The sequence below is a fragment of the Hippichthys cyanospilos genome, chromosome 20, assembly GCF_059441005.1.
Source record: "Hippichthys cyanospilos isolate Australia breed blue-spotted pipefish chromosome 20, RoL_Hcya_1.0, whole genome shotgun sequence".
NCBI classification, from domain to species: Eukaryota; Metazoa; Chordata; class Actinopteri; order Syngnathiformes; family Syngnathidae; genus Hippichthys; species Hippichthys cyanospilos.
Window position 1 is genome coordinate 13,263,250 of NC_142388.1, and position 21,944 is coordinate 13,285,193.

Sequence of the window (21,944 nt, forward strand, 5' to 3'; positions counted from 1 at the left end):
ACCTATTTACATTATTAGGATATCAACAATAGCTTCTTACAAAGAATCGCGGGAGGTGGGCTGCTGGAAAAGTAGATCTCGGGGCAAAAATATTTGGGCACGCCTGCTGTCCAACATCCTGATTTGTCTGTCTTTGTGCTGGTGACTCCTCAAAGTTTGGTTGCAAACTTCGTCAAGATTCAATTTCGACAGGAAGTACCGTAGTTTTGCAAATATGACCCCCCCCCAAAAAAAAAAAAAAAAAAAAATGAAGGCCAAAATTATGGGTGCAGCCTATAAATGGTAACTTAAAATTTGAGGAAGATTGATCTGTCAGCTAGCTATATAAACAGAGTTTTGACGCACAGATGTACATTTTTATATCAGCCGTATTCATACTTTCCATAATTACCATAACGGGAAGAGCTAAAGGGGGACATCAGTTGGCTGTGAGCAGCAAGTGCCTGTTACAGTATTATTTTCAATAAAAGAAGAGGGCAGACTGAACCACCGTCCGAGGCCACCTTTGTTCACACGCAGGAACATTACTAAAACGGAGAGAATTATATTAAAGTTATGACGTCTAAAGATGATTCAGTTAAGAGTGTGCTGATTTGAGAACACGAAAGGGTATTCCATTTGACTCGTTCATTAATTGCTGTCATGTACATGGAATCATAAACTTGGTAAAACACGGATGCTGCTCAATTTTTTAAATTTAAAGTAAAATGTTTGGGGAATTACAGTATATAGAACTAAGGTAACTGAGGTAAATATTTTAATGCTTTACAAAATTATAGTTAATCTATGAAATGAATGCTTTAATTATGACAGTCCTAAAAACACCCTCACTCAAAAAACAAAAGTATTACTGAGATTTTTTTTTTTCTTCACATGGTCTATCACCAAAGACTACACATATACTTTCAAAACAAAGCATTTTACAAAGGCCATTTTTATGTCAATGCACAATTAATACCAAAAATAATACATCTTTTTCATTTTAAAAGTTTATTTCATAAACAATATCTAAATTCACATACACAGCCAGGATAGAAAATGCAAGAATTGGAACAGGATAAAATACAGTGAGGAAAAAAAAATGCAGGACTTTCAATCTACTCCATGTTGATGGTGAGAATGGGAGCAGGAGGTGGATTGGACTTGGACACATAGAGGATGCGGATTATATTTGGTTAACGCTTGCTCTGCACTGATAAAATTACATATTTGCTATGTGACGTAATAAGTTATATTTTAGTTTAAGGAAATCATGTGTTTCAGCAAGCAAAGGTGGTGCACTCTGTGTCAGTGAAGGTGAGGCCTACATCAGCTGCTACAGTTGCTTTTATTTGATTTAGAATGAATGCCTTATTCTATCAATAATGTCCATTTGCACTTCATTCTTAACAATGGAAGAAATATTCGCTTTGCTAAACACGGATGTAATAAAATCTCACACTAGACATACTCAATTATTACCCAGAGCATTTTGGTCCCTTATTTAAATAGAAATAGAAAATTATCACATACAGTCACTTCCCTGTTTAAAATTTTACATACTGGAAGACCTTCATCGGTGTGCCTGATACATCATAATGAACACACTGACAAATATCGCAAACGTTGTGCAAGGTTAAGTACACCATTTGTGCAAATGTGTGTGTAAATGAGACTTCCATCAAGTTTCATGCTTTTGAGTCGGGAGATGTCGAAAAGTTTCTTCTAGAACAACACTAAAACAACATGAACAAGGCATTTGCTGTATACAGTAGCTCCACGTTTCCATTGGAAATGCCTTTTGACAAAAAGTACATCAAAATGCCCACCACACTAAGTCATAATGTATGTATGTGCTGTTCTTGTTAACTCTCCCGAGTGTTTTCCCCTTTTAGCAGTGTGATCCAGTTCGTCCAACGCGTCCTCCGTTTCTGACACACTGTCGCTGAGTTGCTGGATGCTGGATCGGGCAGTACTGCTGTGCCTGAGACGAACTGTGCAAATGCTACTGTGCTTTTCATCCTGTGTGCTACCGTCACTGCTACTAGACAATTAAAAACTTACTGTGCCAGTCCAGAGGAAGCTGTTCTGTATATTGTGAGTGTGTTTATGTGCCTGTCTGTGTGTGAGAGAGAGATTTCACATCAACTTGCTATGGCAAATCAAATCGTAAATGGTAGTTTTTGTAGCAGAGCATCAATATGTCCTTGTAAATTTGAGTGGAAAGGAGGGAAGCAGCAAAGGTGCATACTTGCAGAAAGCACTCTCTTTAAAATGGCAGTTTGTGTATCCAAAAGGCTTTTGTCTTTGCTGTTGTTGATACGTCAGTTATGAGGTAACCAGGGAGTAGACCATACTGAAACACAAGAAAAAAGACAATAGAAAGTGAGCGGACAGCTTTTTGATGGCACAACTGTGATGCGCTTATGATATATACTACACTATAACTGCACGAATGAGAAGATGTGAGTGTATTGTATGTGTGTAATTTTTCCAACATAGATTGAAATCCACATACTTAAGCACAGCACTGCAGATAAATGCGTGCCTTTCAATTATATTTTGACAAGCCCCCCCTCCCGAGGAGAGAGAAAACTTTTTCTAATTCTATTTGATTGCAAATCCACTTCACGTAGGTTCATCTGTACCCGCCCCCTATATATATATATATATATATATATATGTACATACACAGTGGACCACCAGTTTATGACATCCCTGACTTGCGTTTTTTTCACCATACGTTGTCAACCGCGGCGTATCTTTATCCCCTCTTTACACCTTTTTATTTGCGTTACGACAAAAATTCCTCCTCGGGCATGCTTATGTGCTTGCGTGAGTCTCTGTCGCTCTGCGCTCATACGGCTATACACGCGTGACCTCTTACGCTCACTAAAATGCTCGTCTGCTATTGGTCGGAGTCACAACTCCCTAAGTTACTGGTCTGCTGTTGGTCGTCGTCACAGAAGCACTAAGATGCTGATCTGCTATTGGTCGGTGTTACAGTTTTCAAAATGGCGGAACCTTAAAGCTTTGGTCACTTGTGAGTGCTTACCAAAACATATTCATTGTAGATTTTAGTGCTTAATTCAAACCATGGCTCCCAAGATGATGATTTATTTGGAAATTAAGTTGGAGATAATCAAGAAATACAAAGAAGGCTAAGCAAGGCTAGGCTACCCTCACAATGGAATATGGCCCTAACAAGCTCTCGTGACACTCAAACGTGAATGAATCCTTACTATATTTTTTATTTATGATGTTATTCAATTCTAAAAATGTATATTATATATAAGTAGCACTCACTTTATTATTTTGATACCAACTTTTAATATATATATATATATATATATATATATATATATATATATATATATTTGAATAAAATATACATGTACACCATAGCACGTGTCTCCTTGCTGCCTTGGTTAAACAATTGAAGTTTGCAAATCCAATTTGGTTTTCGTAGCTCCAAACACCAAATTGACTCTTAGCAAACAAAAGGGTTAGAGCCCCTGGTAGCGCAATCAGCCAAACCCCATACCGCATAGCTTGCTTGTTGATCATTGCACCGCCTTCCTGCATTGAGTTCAACGTGACAACTTTAGATGGCGAGCTTATGATTCGATTGGCAATCGCAGCAGTCTATTAAGCATACGGGCTGCTCACATATCCATCCATATGCGCTTGCACAGAAGCCCGCAACAGTTGAAGTGAATGCCCTAGCGGCTCAGGGAGCAAGCAGATTACATACAGCCTGGCGACACAAGTTAGCTGAATTCTAATTGGCTAAAAACTCCAACTTAAAACTACATCACAGAAGGAGCAAAACCAAATGGATAAGACACGAAAAGAACAGAATATGGGGAGTAATTTCATCATTAAAAAAAAAAAAATCTATATTTGGTAAAAATACATTTAAAATGAAATTGACTTTCATTATCGTTATTATAATTATTAGAGTTTATTATAGCTATGATAATAATTTCAGGTTATGTTCAGCCAGCAGATAATGCCTTGCTGGACTTGATGACCCACGACAAATTCTTCAATATATATATATATATATATATATATATATATATATATATATATATATATATATATATATCATAACCAAAATACATATAATATTTGAAGAATTTGTCTTAACTTCAAATGAAGAAACAAAATATTTCACAATGTCCATTTTGCCATAATTCATAAAAGTTGCAGTTGAAAAGCCAAATAATAACATAGGAAGCATGTAAGGCACTGACAATGTTCAATGTTTGTCCCTTGAATCAGTATCTAATAAAGTGACTTGACAGAAGTCACAGATTGTGGATTTAACACTTGTCTTCATGAGCTGTGAATTGACAAGAACAGATCAGCAAAGGGCAAAGAGCTGACTAATGAGTCATCCTCATTTTTGGTGTCCTGTTAATTTTCACGGAAGTTCACTCATACATGTGTGACTGATGATGGACAGCGAGGATAGCAGCGCACATCTACTTTGGCTAGCAAAATCATCAAACAAGGACTAAACAACAGATCATCGTCATCATTCCATCAGTGCTCAGTCCGAAGTCTTTGTGCACTATGTGTAGTGCATTTGTAATGTCATGGACATGTTATCTGTGACGCACAAAATCTGGAAACTGTATATATGAAATAGGCCCGTGTACATGAAATAGAATGAATTAAATTCAATCCAATCAAGTAAGACTGGAATTCAAAAGCAAGCTTACTTGTGGTAATTCTCAGATGTTTTTTTATTGATTGTTGATTAGACCACGAAGCAGGTTTTGAACAAGTAAACAGATTTTAGCTTCAGTGATTTTCCATATTTCTCTGTGTACAAGTCAATGTTTTTCCTAATTTTCCACCCACATAGTTGAGGCGGGTCGACTTTTACCCAAATAACTCAAAACCAGACCAATTCTGTCCACATATCTGCAATTTAATAACATTAATTTGAATGCAAAATAATAATGTCATGTCATTTACAAGGCTTAAAATATTTATATATACCTCTAATTTAATCTACAGTCGTCCGCATCAGTTTTAGAGCAATTACATACAGAACATAGAAAAAAAATGCACTTTCATCAAGCGTGACTTAACTCTCTCAATCTGAATAAGTTTTCCAGCAGACTTTGACCCATTACGAAAAGGAAATAGCTAGAGGAGTGGCATGGCACGCACGGATGTCAGCAGGCGGGGGGGAGAAACACAGCCCGGATATGTGTAACCACCAAAGTCAGGGGTAAACCAATACTCACACTTTAGTAAAATTCACCCAAATTGGAGGGAAAAATAGTTGACTTGTACACGGAAAAAGTGGTAGTTTGAAAATAAAACCCTTATCGGAAACATTAAATTTTTATAAGACTTTAAATAATATTTATGGTAATGTTTTGCTTGTTTGTATGCATCTTCAGTTTGGGATGGGTTTATGTTTTTTTTGTGGCATTTTATTTATCATCATGGACTAAGAAAATATAGACATTTTATTAAATATAAATAAAATTATACAATTTTGATCTTCAATGCAACTGTTTAATACACTGACAATCCAAAGAAAAATATTGGTTTCAGAGTTTTAGGGTGTAGTGAATAGATAACACTGTATTGCAGTAGTAAATTCTCATTATGTTTATGGTTGTTAGTGATTAGAAATAAACGTCCAATACTGTTTAAAAATATGCTTAACAGAGTACCTGGTAGGTAAGCTAAACTATAACGTAATAAATACGGTTACATCATGTTAGATCAAGTGCCGCACAATCAAGTGACAGATGTCGCTCATTTCATGTCCCATTAGCTTTACACATCTGTCAAATAAATGAGCCAAAGTTAATTCGCGTGTGTGTGTGTCAAATACATAAAGCTCAAATTTTTATGGCAGGGAGAAGAGTAAGTGTATTAACAATATTAATCCTATAAATGTCAAGATTTAAAAAACAAATTGGAACAGCATCCAACAACATGCATGCATAACATATAAAACTGTTCAGGTAAGTCAAGCCAGAAAGAAAGCAGGGAAGGGAAAGTGCTTAAGTAAGTGAAAAGCAATACATTCTTGTGACAGAAACAACACATTGGAGGAAAAAGAAGTAACATGATGGGTTAAGATGCTTATCTGTTAGTTTTGTTTTGTTTTTGCATGAGGCAATGCAACAAACCTTCAATGTTCTCCTTCTGTACAATTAAAGTGTCTTTTCATTTTAAAGACATAAGTTAGAAAATTAATTTAAGTTAGGTCTTAACTGAAAAAACAGCCATTTAAAATAGTGACCAAGTGATTTAGTGGTTCGCCACACTATGGATCGGATCAGTCAACTGTGACCATGGGGCATGCCACTGCGATAGCACTAACAACAACATTTATGAATACATTTTGTGACTTCAAAGCAATAAGAAACTAAGTAACCCACCACATTGATTAAACAAAGGTAAAATGATGAAAAAAATGAAAAACTTTTCTCGTTTTGTTCTGGTCTGTCAAAATCCGCTACATATTTATTTTTGCACAAATATTACCCGCTGAGATTTCACATATAGTTTTAAAAATATTTTTTAAAAAGGGCATGATTTATTTTAATGCTTATTGAAATGAATAGAAATGAACTAAACGAAATGAAATAAACTTTATGTATTGTAATGACAAAGACAAAAACATTCTCTCTGTAATTTGTTTAATGTGTTTCCACTGATCTAAAAACAGTTTTAATTAATAATGTGCTCAAAAAATACTAATTAAGTCGCTTCAATTCACACTTTTTTGTTCACTTCAGGGATTTTGCCACTTGCTGTCCACTGAAAATGACATCATAGTTGGTAGAGTTCAGGTATCTGACACGCCGAATGGTGGTTAACAGACATCCTCTCCTTCCTGCTCATTATTTGCACAATCTTCGTTACTCCTCAATAGGTAGTCATCATGAGACCCTTCCAATTTGTTTGAAATGGAGGTTTTTGGAGATTATTTGCTGATCATCTTACTTGGGATGTTCTTAACCCAAGTGACAACTGTGTGATCAGAGTATGGAACATTGCCCTCTGCTGTTTCTCCCCCACCTGCCAACATCCATGCCAGCTTGTTCAAACACACGTCTAAGGATTGGAGACAACTCAAGCCACGTTTTCCTTTTCTTAATAGGTCAAAGTATGCCAGCGACAAAGGGGCAACTAGATGACACTTGACAAAAAGTGCATTTTTTGCGAGGTTCTGTGCAAACGCTCTAAAATGAATGAATGCTCTATTGAATTAGAGGTATATATAATCTTTTTAAGCCTTGTACATGATATTTCGTATTTGAATTAATGTTTTTTAAACACTGATATGTGGAAAAAAATTGGTCTGTTTGAGTCTTGCGGTTATCCGTCCTAATATGGGGGTTGCAAATGAGGAAAAAAAAACAACTTGTACGCTGAGAAATATAGTACTGTATTTTCCGCACTATAAGGCGCACCGGATTATAAGGTGCATCCTAAATTAATTACATATTTTAAAACTTTTTCCATATATAAGGCGCACCGGATTACAATTAATGACATATTTTAAAACTTTTTCAATCACAATATAGTAATACTCAAATAATAACTCTAAACTCTCAATAGCATAATAACTCAATGTCAATATGACCACCCTTGTTCAACTGTAAACACACAAAAAAACAGGTAAAGCTTACTTTATCACTTCATTCCCCATCTACAAATCCCAATCTCAACACCTATCTATAAATAAGGCGCACCTGATAAGGCGCACCATCAGCTTTTTTAAAAAAAATAAGGCTTTTAGGTGCGCCTTATAGTGCAGAAAATACGGTAATTCATATTCCACAAAAGCAATTTTAATCATAATACTGTGTTTAGACTATGGTGCTGCTTAATAGAACATATTTCTGTAAAGAAAGTTTTTGAGTTGACTTCCCCTTTAAACAGAATGTATTAAAGGGTAAATCACTGCCGCCTTTACCAGCTGGGGTCAATATAAGACAGACATGAATATACTGTTGTACTCTCATTGAGACATCTCAAATTATCTCTCAGATCATTGGTACAGGATTAGTTAAAGTCATTATTTGTAGAGGCTTTGGAATATTTTACGCTATGTTTGTCTACATATGTTCGATCGGTTGCTAAAAGTACTCTTTTGTTAATACACAGCATGGATTTAGTATCATTTACATTTTAATGGGGAGCGGAATGAAACAGCTTTCAGTTTCTGCCAATATAAGGGGACAATTCCACATCCAGAAAGCAAAAACCTTGCTACAGTTTGTTTTAAGCCTCAGGTGTTTCAAAATGAAAAAATATAATAAAGGAACTCTTTTACCCTTTGATTGAGTAAAACCCCTGTAGCTTAAGCAAAAGTCTGGCATGGTTTTTGTTTTCTGGACCTGTATTTTCTGCCTCTGCTGACAAACTGCTTTTTTGAGGTGAGCTGATTTTAAACAACCGTAAACTCCCTTTTGCCACTTAATCCAAGACAGTATTGTACAGAATTTGTACTCTATACAGTACATATCGCTGCTAGTTGACACTTTTATGACCTCACTGCATTTCCCTTTCACCTTTTAAACTGATGATTAAATTGCACGTATAATTTACTGTGAGCCTGTGAGAGTTTCTGGAATTTTATTTGTCAGACCTGTGAAAATGAACCTCTGAATTGATTACTGCAGCCCGATTATGAGTGGGGACAGTTGCAGGTACAAGAGCGAGTTTTGAAGTTGCAGGATTCAGGCCTGATTCACTTAGGGCTTCAGTCATCTTTTCTTACTCATTTGATTTGATATTCGAATTTGAATTTTGAATAATTTTGAATAAAAAAAAAAAAAAAACTAAACTGAATTGATTTGACATTTGTGGTCACGGTGTTAATTGTGTTGCTAATTTTCTGATGGTTTGCGGGAAAAAAAAAATCCTCACCAGGTCAACATCACATACAGTATGAGATGGAGGACAGAATGTCAAACATAAGCCAAGCAGTTCAAGTTAAGGTGAAAGTTTAAAGCAAGCCAACAAATATCTTCCCCAAACTATACAGCTCAATTTTAATTCATTGTGGCTGAATAAATATGTTTTTCCAAGGACATAAGAAACTCAAAGCAATAAATTCACATCTTTTGAGGGACCCCCCCTGTCCCCAATAATAAATCAATAAATAATGCAATATATGACTATAACCAAATGAAGTAATTCCATTACTTGAACATGCATGAAGAGCAGTCCCGGGAGTCAAAAAAAATTCAAGAGTGTAACTTTTCTTGTCACTAAAATCACTGTGGAAAATAAACCATTACATCTGCAGCCTAGAAAATATTGCATTCATTTTGAGGGAGAATATGCCACAATTTACAAGCTACGGTAAAATATTATAATTAAGCTCTAAAGAAAACAATTTTGAAAAAGTAGTCATTAGCAGTGTTAGTCAAGAAATGGTTACATCATTGGGGATTTGAACACTGCCATGACATTTTCTTTTCTTTAAATACCCCCAACTTTCATTTAAAGTACAATCTTCTCAGACACATAAAGGAGCAAAGGAAATACAAAAAAAAAAAAAAAATCAAAATATATTCGGCACAAATAGCTATACTCTTACATGGTTCTGTAAAACTCACATAAGTACTGTACAACTAGAAGCCACACACATCCACTAACTGGTCACAACTGTAGGTACACTAGCACAACAAATTGAGAACCAATTAAAAAAAAAAAAAAAAGAACACTTTTTTTCAAAATTCAATTTGGACATGTTAACACCTACTCTGATATGTCGCCACATTACCAGGGATGCACATAACTGGTATGCAGGTACAGATATGCGAAAGAAATGTCAGAAGTGTCCCCTGTCTATGGCCTCGGGGCATAACAGGAACGAACAACACAACCTAATTTTCTCCCATAACAACAACCGAGCCTGAGCTGCACATTTTTCCCCTGAAAAAAAGGCACTAAGATGCGCCGTGATTTGCAGCACACTTAAATGTGGTGCAAGATTTACTGCTCAATTCCTCAGCTAGCAGACAACACTGGTGCGTTTAATAGAAGGTTGAAATTTTCAGTCAGCCTTTCTTTGACAAGTTAAGCTAATCATAAGCTAATCAAGATTCAATAGCTAATCGCCCTCTTGCTAGGTGGTGAGACAAACTGTAGAAACAACGGATTCCCTATGTAATAGTTTTCTCTTTGCTTTTCACGAAGCTAAGCACACACGTCTTATGTTTTCCCATACTGAGGATATTTGTTTGTTTACTGAAGCAGCTTGGACTGGCTGTCTGGGCTAGCATTCTTGTGAATGTATAAAGTAGATAGTTTACCTCCTGGTTACCTTTTAAGACTAATCAGATTAAGTCCTGAACGAACATTATGAAACTTTTCGAGAACGCAGGCTGGCTGAGTGCACACAGACGGTGCACTGGTAATGCTAATGCTGAGAAGATGTTGAGTCGGACCTTTTTTTAATGAAAGTGTGCATACCAAAACTATGTCTTGGTACTCAAGTGAGTAACCCATGAAAAAAAAAAAGTGCACCCCTGCACATGACATACAAAAAAATATCCATAAATACTTTTAATTAAACACATACCTTTTCTCTTATCAACTATATGATGTACCTAATGCTGTGACCAGTGAATATATTTTCTAGTCAAAGTATTTATTGAAATATTTAAAACAATTACAAGCATAAGTGAGTAACACAACTGAATAGCCATTAAACACAATGAATAAATTAATTGATATAAGGTTAAAAATGTAAGGATGGTACCTTTTAAGTGTTCCCATTTGTAAGACCTATTAGAGGGATATTTCCAGGTTCCACACACTGCAGCCCCCACATGCCATGGAACAAGATCCGTAGTGATTATTATCAGCAGCATCAGAAAAGGACAACAATTTGACAAGAGCAACACATTTCAATAAACATGATTGAATCAGCAAAAATGTAACTTCCTCAAGTGCTTGTCAATGAAGTAAAGAATCAACTTCTCTCAACATCACATGCATTAGCGACAAGAAGACTAGATATTATACGCAAACTATTTTAGCAGACCTGACCTTGCATGTGATTGCTAGAGAAATGGTTACTTTATTCAGTGAGTTGCACTCATACCACATCTTCAGACCTTGAAATGTTGGAATAAACGGGAGGTGTGTGATGTAACCTTGGTCTAGCTCTGTTTTTATCCTGGCACTGTATATTACCTGCAGCTGCTTTAATCGACTGTTTGACCTGTGATACACATACACCCCACCCCCACACTGTATGCTCACCAGTAGAGATAGTAGAAGAAGGACATGACAAAGAAGGACAGCTTGCACCAGGCCTCCTTTAGGCAGAATTTGAGTGTGTCGCCGTTCATAACTGATGCCGGGTCGTAGATCAACTCCTTGGTATCCGTTGGGGAATGGAAGTACCTACCGCAGAGGGCAAAGAAAGACCACGGGTAGTTGACCTGTTCGGCACCTCGGCATCGTGGAGTGATGGTTGAGGGATGAAAGTAAATGTGAGATGCTGGTAACTACTGTATTTTTTCAAGTACAAGTCAATCTCAAGTATGAGTCCACCCCCGTTTTTTTTTTGCAATTTGTGTGAATTTTACAAAAAACAGAGTATAAGTCGATCCCTGACTTTAGTGGTTACATATATCAAGGCTTCCCAATTAAGACACATCATATTATTCATATTAATCTACATTTCTCTGAGTACAAACCAAGTTTTATTTTCTCATTTTCAGCCCCCATATTAGGGAGGTCGACTTATAACCACAAAACTCAAATCAGACCAATTCTATACCTGCATCTGTCCCCATTCAAAGAATTTAATAACACAAAGAACACGTAACACGCGGTCGGAATCAGTGTACAATAGAAATCATACACAACAAGGACCTAATAACTAAAAGCAACATTGACAAAAGGTGCCAATGCGGAACATGTCAAATAAACAACAGGAGGAGTAGAACCGACAGGACGACAGCGTCACAACAGTCGTCACTTGGGTAAAGAACATCCCAATTAGGATAATCAGCAAATAATCACCGATGACCTCCATTCCAATTTGGATGGGTCCGAAGATGTGTCAAAAAAATAGAGCATTGAAACTTCAAATCATTTTATTGTTGCAACAATATGCAACAACAATCTGCTGACCCTGAAATGTTGGAATAAACGGGAGGTGTATGAGGGCTGAAACTTTGTTCATGTTTTTATTATGCTATATGCATTCATTATTATTTTTTTAATGCATTATATTCTTTTGCTTTCTTTTGTTTTAGGTATGTAAACCCCCTAATTTTACACTACATTTTTCATTATGCAGGCATTCATATTTTCTCAAAATTTTCCTCTATATTATGTTTTATGACTGTAAAGCCCCTCATCTTACACTAAATAGGTTTTCATCAGATAAGCATTACAATGTAGACTGGTTAGCGCGTCTGCCTAAAAGTTGGACTAACCTGGGTTCTCTTCTATTTATTGGGTGGAGTTTGCATGTTCTGCCCATGCCCCTGCGGGTTTTCTTCGGGTAATTGAGTTTCCATCCCCACTTCCACTCAATCTACTCTGTAATATGCTCAGAATGTAAGTCTATTCATTTATTAGTGGTTCATTATTACTGCCCGTATTGCTCTATTGTTTTGTTCTTGTTTTATTGCCTACTTTATTACTTGCTCGATTATGGAATGAAGTCTACTGGGGGAAGTGAACAAAATAAGAATTTCATTGTTTGGTATTACTATCCATATGACAATAAAACGCTTGAATCTTGAAAACTCTTGAATCCTAAAGCACACGTGTAAAATATATTGGACACTTTACCTAATTGTCGCTAGGGGTGTTTGTGAGTGTGAATTGTTATTTGTCTCTGGGTGCCCTGCTGGCTGGCAACCAGTTCAGGATGTCCCTCGCCTAATGCCCCAAGACAGATGGAATAAGCACCAGCACACCAGCAACCCTGGTGAGGACAACGGGCTAAAGAAAACGGATGGCTGAATGAACATGTTCTCTTCAAACATTCTCAAAGTTCAGACATTTGTAGAAGAAAAATTTCACAAAGAATTCATGAAATAGGGAAAATGTGCAAGGTGAACTGCCTTATATTGAGGTAACACTGTCCTGTGTATAACAGAGCAGATGAATATGCATTTTCTTTAGGCACTTCTACTCACTAGGGTCACTGGCGAGCTGGTGCGTATCCCAGCTGTCTTTGGGCAATAGGCTTGGGAAACCCTAAACTGTTTGCCAGTGAATCACAGGGCTCACAGAGATTTAAAAAAAACAAACAAACAAAAAAAAAACACTCAAAAACACACATAAGGGCAATTTGGAGTGGCCAATATGCCTAACATGCATGTTTTCGGGAATTTGGGAAACTGGATTACCTTATGAAAACCCACGCGGGCAGTGGGAGAACATGCAAACTCCACATAGGAACGAACTCCACAAAGGAACGAACCCGGGACCTTTGAACCATGGGACAGACGTGCTAAACAGTCAGCCACTGTGCTCAACAAAACACTGAGCTCAACAAAATAAACATACTGCACTATTATTCATTTATTTATTAAAATAATCAAGAAAACATGCCACCATTTTCAAGGTGAAAATCCTGTGATGATCAACACAGGTGGTGATATAAAACCTCATAAAGGGAGCTTCCTATAGCATATAAAATCCCAAATTTATATGTTCAAATTATTTCTTGATACTACTTTGCTAAATTCTGGCAGATTGTTTTTTTTTTTTTTTTTTTTTTTGCTGTTGTTTCAATATAGCATGCCCAATTGGGTCAAAATAAAACAAACGAGGACTGGGACAAACCATGTCGTGTAAATGCAGCGTTAATAAAGCAGCTAACCAAAGAAGACAAAAAGTCAGTGTGATATCATAGTATTACATTTCAGAAGCTAAAATCAAATTGGTGTCAGCTCACATGCCGGTATCTGCTTTGATGGGCTGCTAATCCTCATAATGATTAAATTTCATCGCTGGCATTCGCTGTCAACCCACGAGGCATGCGAATATCACAAGAAGATCCAGCTGCACTCACATGCCAGTGCGGTACACTCCCAATGAGGAGATGTGTGTATTTGGCTCTCCATCAATGCCACTCTCCACAGAATCACCTTGTCGAGATTAGCTATCACTCACATGCTTTTTCTCCTGCCTCAACGTCCAAGCCTGCAGCTGCTCCTCCTTCTCCTCTGCCTCACTCTCCCACCCCTGTTTTCTTGTCTTCTCATCTCTCAGCTGCATAGGGAGCAGCATCTGTAGCCAGAAGGCATCTGGCACTGTCTCCAATTAATGAAACAGCAGGACGTGTTTTCTCTCCCTGACTCTCTTCGCCTTTACAACAACAACCAGCTGAGCTCAGACCCATCAGGTTGCTGGCACTCTGCGTCGACATAAGACTGATGGGAACAACAGTCATGATGACAGAGGAAGAATTAATGGTGACCCAGTTTCCACTTGATGCCTTGAGGGGGTTCCCGGAAATGTAATATATATTTCAAATATGGATATAGCAAGATTAGTTTCTATGCATGTGAGAGAGACATATGCTGTGTACAGTATTCGTCCTTAAAAGGTAACCCTTCAAACTGGCACATTTTGCTTTAGATTCAGTAATTGTGTTATGTGGTTACCCATTCCTTTATATTTATGTCTAAAATCACTAGTAAGTCTCAATGAACACTTTATTGTCATACTTTACATAACTGTGTGGAATTATGGGGTAATATATATAAAAATATCACTCAGTCTGTATATAAGCTCCAAAAAAGAGCTATTTGAGTTATCACACACACTACGGTGTCTCAGAGATGATACTTTGCAAGCCTATGTACACCAAGCGAGTGAGAGAGCGAGCAAATATGGATAACGAGTGGACTCAGTGCACAATAGCGATGTCCAAAATAATAATCACGATTATTTGTCAAAATTGATTATTAATTATAATTGATTATTAATCACAATTATTCATCATGTTTGGTGAAACATGTCCATTACACTTTTTTTTAAACAATTTATAGATAAACAAGGCTTCGAGGCTTGATAATTGCAAATAAAAAAACTAAAATCAAGTAAATAATAAAAAAAAAAAAAATCACCCTCTAAGACAGGGGTGTCAAACTCGTTCTTATTGAGGGCCACGTTGCAGTTACAGTTCCTGCCAGAGGGCTGGGATGACTGTGATAAAATACATTTTGGGTGTATTTGTTGCACTTCCAACTCGTTTTGAAATCAGAGAGAGGGTGAGGGCAAAAAGCGCTTCCTTTTTACACACTAGGGTCGTGGGCTTGCTGGTGCCTATCCCAGCCATCTTTAACCACAGGCCAGGTAAACCCTGAACTGGTTACCAGCCAATCACATGGCACATACTGTAGAGACCAACAACCATTTACACTCACAAACACACTTAAGGGAAATATGGAGTGTCCAATATACACCTTTTAGGGAATGAGAGAGAAAACAGGAGTACTCAGGGAAAACCCATGTGACCCAGAGGGACAACATGCACATTCCACACAGGAAGGGCGAAGCAGGAATCAAACCCACAACCCTTGCTTGTGAGGTGGACATGCTAGCCATTCTCCCACCATGCCGCTCGATTGTAATAATAATGTATACCATTGTGTGCAGTTATGTTAATGTCACTATTTGAAAAGGTTGTAGCTTGATAATGGTTAGAGGTTAAAGGCATACTGTGTAAAGGTAGCTTGGTGTAATTTTGCTACTTTGGCACTCAAAAGTGAAAAAAAAACAGGCCCGAAAAGCGAAAAAGGCAATGAAACAGCTCCATTGCAGTTAGATGGCTAGAATTGGCGCTATTTGGCCATTATTAGCACTAATGTACACTGCTATGCCTCATTAACAATCAAGTAAAAGAGCTGTTCTGTTTGATATGTGACCCAAACTGAAGCAATCAAACATTTAAATGGGTTTTAAAAGACGTTCACCTCTCATCTGTATGTTTGTATGAATGCCTGCACTCGCACAGAGGCATAAATAATAACAAACAGGAGAGGGAATGAAGGCATGTGACTGAATCTTGATGATGTACAGCATATTCGCAAACACGCATGTAAATGCTAATTTTAATCATCACATGTTAAGTCAATATAGTGAAAATGCATTATGTTTGAGTGTTTTACTTTACTTTTTTTCCTGTATTATTGACCCCCCCCCCCCCCCCCCCCCCCCCATTATTTGCGAGGTTTACGGACTAAGCCAGCCCATGAATAACTGCACTTCATTTTAACACATTAACTGCCATTGACTATAAATCCCAAAGATCCATCTCAACTTGGCTTTGGAAGGTACATAACTCTAAAATCTATTCTAGCTGGGCCAGAAGTGAGTGAGTTCAACTGTAAATTTTGTCAGTTATTTGAAACTACCATATTCGTCAGATTACGTCGAGTTTTTTTTTTTCCATTTTCAGTTCCCATATTAGGGAGGTTGTCTTATGAACGCATAAGTCAAAACAGACCAATCTTTTTCACATGTCTGTGTATAGTTTGAATAACAGTAATTTGAATGGGAAATAAGACATTTACAAGGGTTAAAATAATTTTACATACCTCTAATTCAATATTGTATGAATCCGTTTTAAAGTGTTTGCACAGAACCTCACAAAATGCACTTTCAACAACCAGGCTACGTTATTTTTTTTGGGTGGACTTTGTTGCATTATGAAAGGCAAAAGACGGATTGACTTGTCTCCTTCAGCCATTAGATGAGTGCTTGAACAAGCCAGCATGGATTTTGTTCCTTCCAGGCTCTGATCTCACAACAGTCATCACTTAGGGAAAGAACGTCCCAAGTAAGATGATCAGCAAATCATCTCCGAAGACCTCCATTTCAAACCAACTGGATGGGTCCCAAAATGACATCTTGTGGAAGAGTAACGAGGATTTTTGCACAAATGACAAGCAGGAAGGAGAGGACGTCAGTGAGTTAAATGGGAGGGGCTATTTGGCATGTCAGATAGTGATAATGATTTTAGAGCTTTTTGACAAACTAAATTTCAGCTGTGTCAAAAAACATCAAGCACTGAAACTTTAAATCATTTTATTGTTGCAACATAAGTTTCAGCATTTGCGTCTACATGCGTGTACATTACCTTGCACTTGTCTCATTTCCGCCCCACCCCCTCCCCCATAACTGTAACAGTATGTTAGTTGATACACAATGAAGAAATGCATTAAAAGTACCATCATTTAGTCATTTTAATAACACACTCCATGTGTTATAATTGGACAGCCACGATCTATGTAACCACTAAAGTCAGGGTTAGGCTTATAATCGTGTTATTTTAAAAGTCACCCAAATTAAGTAATGGGGTTGGGGGGGGTCGACTTATAAGCGAGGTCAACTTGTACTTGAAGACAAAACAGTAGTGACATGACACAGATTCATACGGGCAATAGTTTATGACCACAGTATTCACCTCCATGTGTTGTAGAAGAGCAGGGGGATGTTCAGGCCCACAGTCAGCCATTCTTGGGCACACAGGAACATGATACAGAAGAGCACATGGATGGAGTACTCTGGTAGCACCAACTAAAAGATAAGATGGACAGAGATAGATGCACATGTAAAAGGAGGATGAGTCATATAGCTCCCACTCCAAAGCAGAAAATGCGTTTGTCAACATATGATACAGCATTGTACAGTATGCATCAGTTTGAGACATAGATGTTGAACATTGTGAATTAAAAAAAAAAAAAAAAACCTTCTCCAAACAAAGCAAGTTTTGTGTGTTATTTTTGTTTCTCATCATTTTATACAGTGGGCTCTGTTTTTTGCAGTTAAACACACTGCAGTACAACTGCACATGGGTAGAATTTTGTTTCTTTGGGAATTTTGAATGAAAAGTGCATACATGAGGGCGTTTGCCATTTTCTCATCAAATCAAAGCAGCTCAATTTATTTAATTTTGCATGCAGAATAAGAAATGTTATGCCCATCACAATGCTCCTTTGTGTTATGAACCTTCACCTCTGCAACTTCAGGTTGGTGAGCATCAAAATCTTCCACTTAAGATTATGGTCACCAACCAATTAGAGACACATATAGACAAAAAATGACTCACGCTCACATTCACAACTATGAGCAATGTGGGAGGGCAGTGGAGTACCCAGAAAAAAAAACAAACAAAAAAAACAACAACAACACATGCCCAGGGAAAACATGTTAATTCAACACAGGAGAGTCTGAGCCAGACTGTATGTCAGCTGTGTTAACCACATGATAGGCAATGACGCATATTTGTATTTATATGAATCATAGTTATTCAGGTCAACCACATAGACCTCCAAAAGGGTTGTACTTTAACTTGGGTTCAGTATAGGTGACCCCTGGGTTGGCTTCAGCAAATTTGAGAAAACCCCACCTTTTTGCTTTAAAGGCCCCCTAAAGTGGGTTGAATATTGGCACTTATATGTATAATAGGCCTGTATGTAAAAGTTTTACATTTGTTTGCCGGTCTGTTATTTACATTTCAAAGGCATCTAGAAACTAGTGATGGGCCATGTAGCGCAGAAAGCAGTTGTGTCGAATCAGTGCACCCAGGTGTGGTTTCATCACATGATATATGATGTTGGATGTTCTTTAGTGACAAGAACATGCTTCGAATCATCGGATTGGTTTGTTTAAATTGAAGTCACTTGGTGGCTCGAATGTGCACTGCGATCATGCACTTTTTGTGGCAATTAATTTGAAATGTTTCTCAATGAGCGTAAGGGAGTTGTCTGATTTGAGATTGTCTATTCATTTCGTTTCTAGATTGATTGAATGCTTTGCATATTAAGACAGAAAGATAGATCATTATTTAGATATTCAAAGATACGTAGATAAATCAGAAAGATAGATGACTATATGGATATTTATAGATAAATTGATGTATACAGATAAATATATATATTATAGATATGTAAATACTGTATTACCAATTAACCATACAACATACTAAGCCCAATTCTATAATGTGACGTGTATTTATACTCACTCCATGTCAAATGACATCGGTCTCTATTTGTGGGGCACATTTCATGAATGTAGCAGCAAAATTTAACTGTCCCATACTACAACAAGTGAAGACGAACTTTGGTTTATAAACAGAAATGACAAAAGATGATCACATTTTCAGTAATTACTGTTATAATTGCTAGTTTTATCATTATTGTGTCGACTACGAAACCATGCCAATATCTAGTGTAGTTAAACAGGAATGTGCATAGAAAATCGAATTTTAAGCAATCCATTAATGCTTCGAATGTCTTGTGCATTTAAATAGTCATGCTGCGTAGTATAAAGTCATGTGACTCTTTGACTCTGCGACTTTGTTGCTGTCGATTCGTTACCCCGTCAAACAATTTTTAGCGGTACAGTCGGCTCCCGGTTTACAAACACCCTGTTTTACGAACATTTCGACTTACGAGCATGGACCACGTAGATTTTTGTCCCCCACTTACGAGCAAACCTTTCGTCTTACGAACAATCTGACATGCCGGCCATTGTGTATGAAAATATATTTTCGCTTAGCTGCGTCAACAAAGTCAGCAGTTGACGCTTGTGACAGTACGTGAACGCTATTGCTCTTACAACGTCACAGTCACTGTCTCAGTCACGGTGTCAGTCACGGAGTCAGTGACGGAGATGCCAATATGCTATTGGTTGAATAAGGTCACACTGTCTCACTCACGGAGATGCTATTGGCCGGCGTCACATCAATCACAGAACACAAAATCAATTGTTTTCGCATGTTACGGTAATGCCGGTATGCTATTGCTCTTACAATGCCACAGTAACTGTCAGTCACAATGGTGTCAGTCACGGAGATGCCGATATGCTATTGGTCGATTAAGGTCAGAGTCCCGGTCTCAGTCACGGAGATGCGGATATGCTATTGGCCGGCGTCACGTCAATCACAGAAATGCCGATATGCTATTGGCCGAACGCCTTTATCTAGCTTGATGGCACAGCTGGTCTGGATGGAAGGAAGGAGAGAAAATGAGTGAAAAACGTAAGGAAGGAATGTTGTGTATTCTTGACTTGACTTTGACTTTGACTTTGTGAAGACTTTGCAAACTTTATCTGTTAGACATAGCTTCTAAAATTGCTAGTAGCAGTAAAGGAAGAAGTAAGAGGATGATGACAATAGAAACGAAGCAGGAGATAATAAAAAAAAAGAGGGAGGCACACGCATAATTAACCTTGCTCGTGACTATGGACGGAACCGCTCGCCAATCTAAGGGCAATACTTTCCTTGCCGGGGGATGGACCTCGCTCGACAACAAAATGGAGAGGCTTCTTCTATTATGGATTAAAAAGAAGGTAATCGCCAGTGATATGTTTTAGCATCTCCGTGACTGAAACAGTGACTGTGACATTGTAAAGAGCAATAGCATATCAACGTAACTGTGTTACCTTTGCGGGTTGGTCTCTGCTCCCCTCCGCCTCCACCCAGCTCAAGTCACGGCGCTCCAAAGGTAAATGTCATTTTTCCTTTGTATATGTTATTTAATTTAACTGTACAGTAGATTATGTTACTCATTTATAATATGTGTATAAAGTCGTGCTGTTTTTACCTAAGGTTTTTGCACGCGTTGCACGCATTCACTAATTAACATAGGTTTGGATTGCCTGTCATACGAGCAGTTCGAGTTACGAGCGTAGCCGCTGAACGGATTAAGTTCGTAACCCGGGGGCCCACTGTACTTTTGTCTGCAGTTTCGCTGCACATTCCAACAAGAATCTTCACTTCCCAAAAGAATTAAAAAAAAGCTTTGCTGTTTTTACACCATTGCCTCAAATAACGCTTTGAGTAATGTTTAGGAAGTCCCTAAGCGCAAACAAAATTACATTCAGCTAAGATTTTTGTATAAATGTGTAAACGCATTCTGCAATCTGCACATTTTACCATCTAAACCAAATACATACCAATGCATGCATATGCATTGATTGTCCCCACACTAACCTTAACTGCAAAGTCATTGTGCTCCAGTCCATGTACAGTCATGGTTCCATAAAATAAAATTCATACGACTTGACATGACTTTTCTTAAAGGGGCCAAAACATTAAAAGACAACTTTTTTGAGCTTGTTCTGTTGTTGATTTCTTACCCTAAACACTACCGACAAATTATTTTGCTTCACTGATGCATTTCTAAGCATTCCTTGCTTATTCTGCGCTCTCACTCGGTTCCCACTTGTGCAAATGAAGTTGGTTTATGATGACAGGAGTGAAACAGGAGCAATTTGCAACTCCCCGCACCGCCTGTGAAAGAGAAACTTCACACCGGCCTTATCCACGTCTTTGAGTTTCGATTTGGTTCCCTAGCTGAGGAGGAGAGATTTTGTACTGAAATGGGCCAAGTAAACAGCAACGTTTCATTTATTAGCTACACCGCTTTACTGCAGAAATGCTGAAGTGTCCGAAATGTGTGTTTGGTAGCACACATCCGGACAATTAGCATCAGTAGTAAATAATTCACCCGTGGTGAAACTATGCTGGATGGATGCATGTTGTGTGGTCTGCCACCATTGAGGGCAGCATTGGGACGCGGCAGCTACACAGTAAGAGCAAACAAACCGTTTTAACTACTGGTTAGATAGATCGCTGCAAAAAAACTTAATAAATTTAATAAGAAATTGTCACGGTGTGCGATAGGACCAAGATATAAGAAATGATTTTGAAAGAACAAATTTTGTCCATTCCTTAGCGCACATCCCAACACATCGCACATTTCTCAGGGGAATTTTGAAGGTGATTAGTTTACAAATGAATAAAATTGAAAATGCAGTTTTATACCATTCCTGGAAAAAAAGATAAATAAGGCTTTTCAGTGAAAAGGAATGGCCCTCTAAAAAGTTATTTCTGGTTGTAAAAAAACAGGAATAAATGCAAAAAAAAAAAAAGTGACAACTTTGGAATCCATTTAAGAATACATACATGAGGTAAA

General features: G+C 37.6%; 1 protein-coding gene across 5 annotated transcripts in view; it reads right to left on the bottom strand.

Moving 5' to 3' along the window:
* Positions 1–979: 979 nt before the first annotated feature.
* The window catches only part of cnih3 (cornichon family AMPA receptor auxiliary protein 3), a 95,118-nt gene continuing 74,153 nt past the window's right edge, over positions 980–21,944 (bottom strand). For 2 of the 5 annotated variants that reach the window (XM_088403795.1, XM_088403791.1), the window contains exons 4-7: positions 17,429–17,541; positions 11,248–11,394; positions 10,742–10,798; positions 980–2,335 (exon numbers count right to left, since the gene is read on the bottom strand). In XM_088403795.1, coding sequence (XP_088259921.1) covers positions 10,771–10,798; positions 11,248–11,394; positions 17,429–17,541 — 288 coding nt within the window. In that variant the 3' untranslated portion in view covers positions 980–2,335; positions 10,742–10,770. The remainder of the gene's footprint in view (positions 2,336–10,741; positions 10,799–11,247; positions 11,395–17,428; positions 17,542–21,944) is intronic. The other 3 variants (XM_088403793.1, XM_088403794.1, XM_088403792.1) reach the window with 3 other exon arrangements.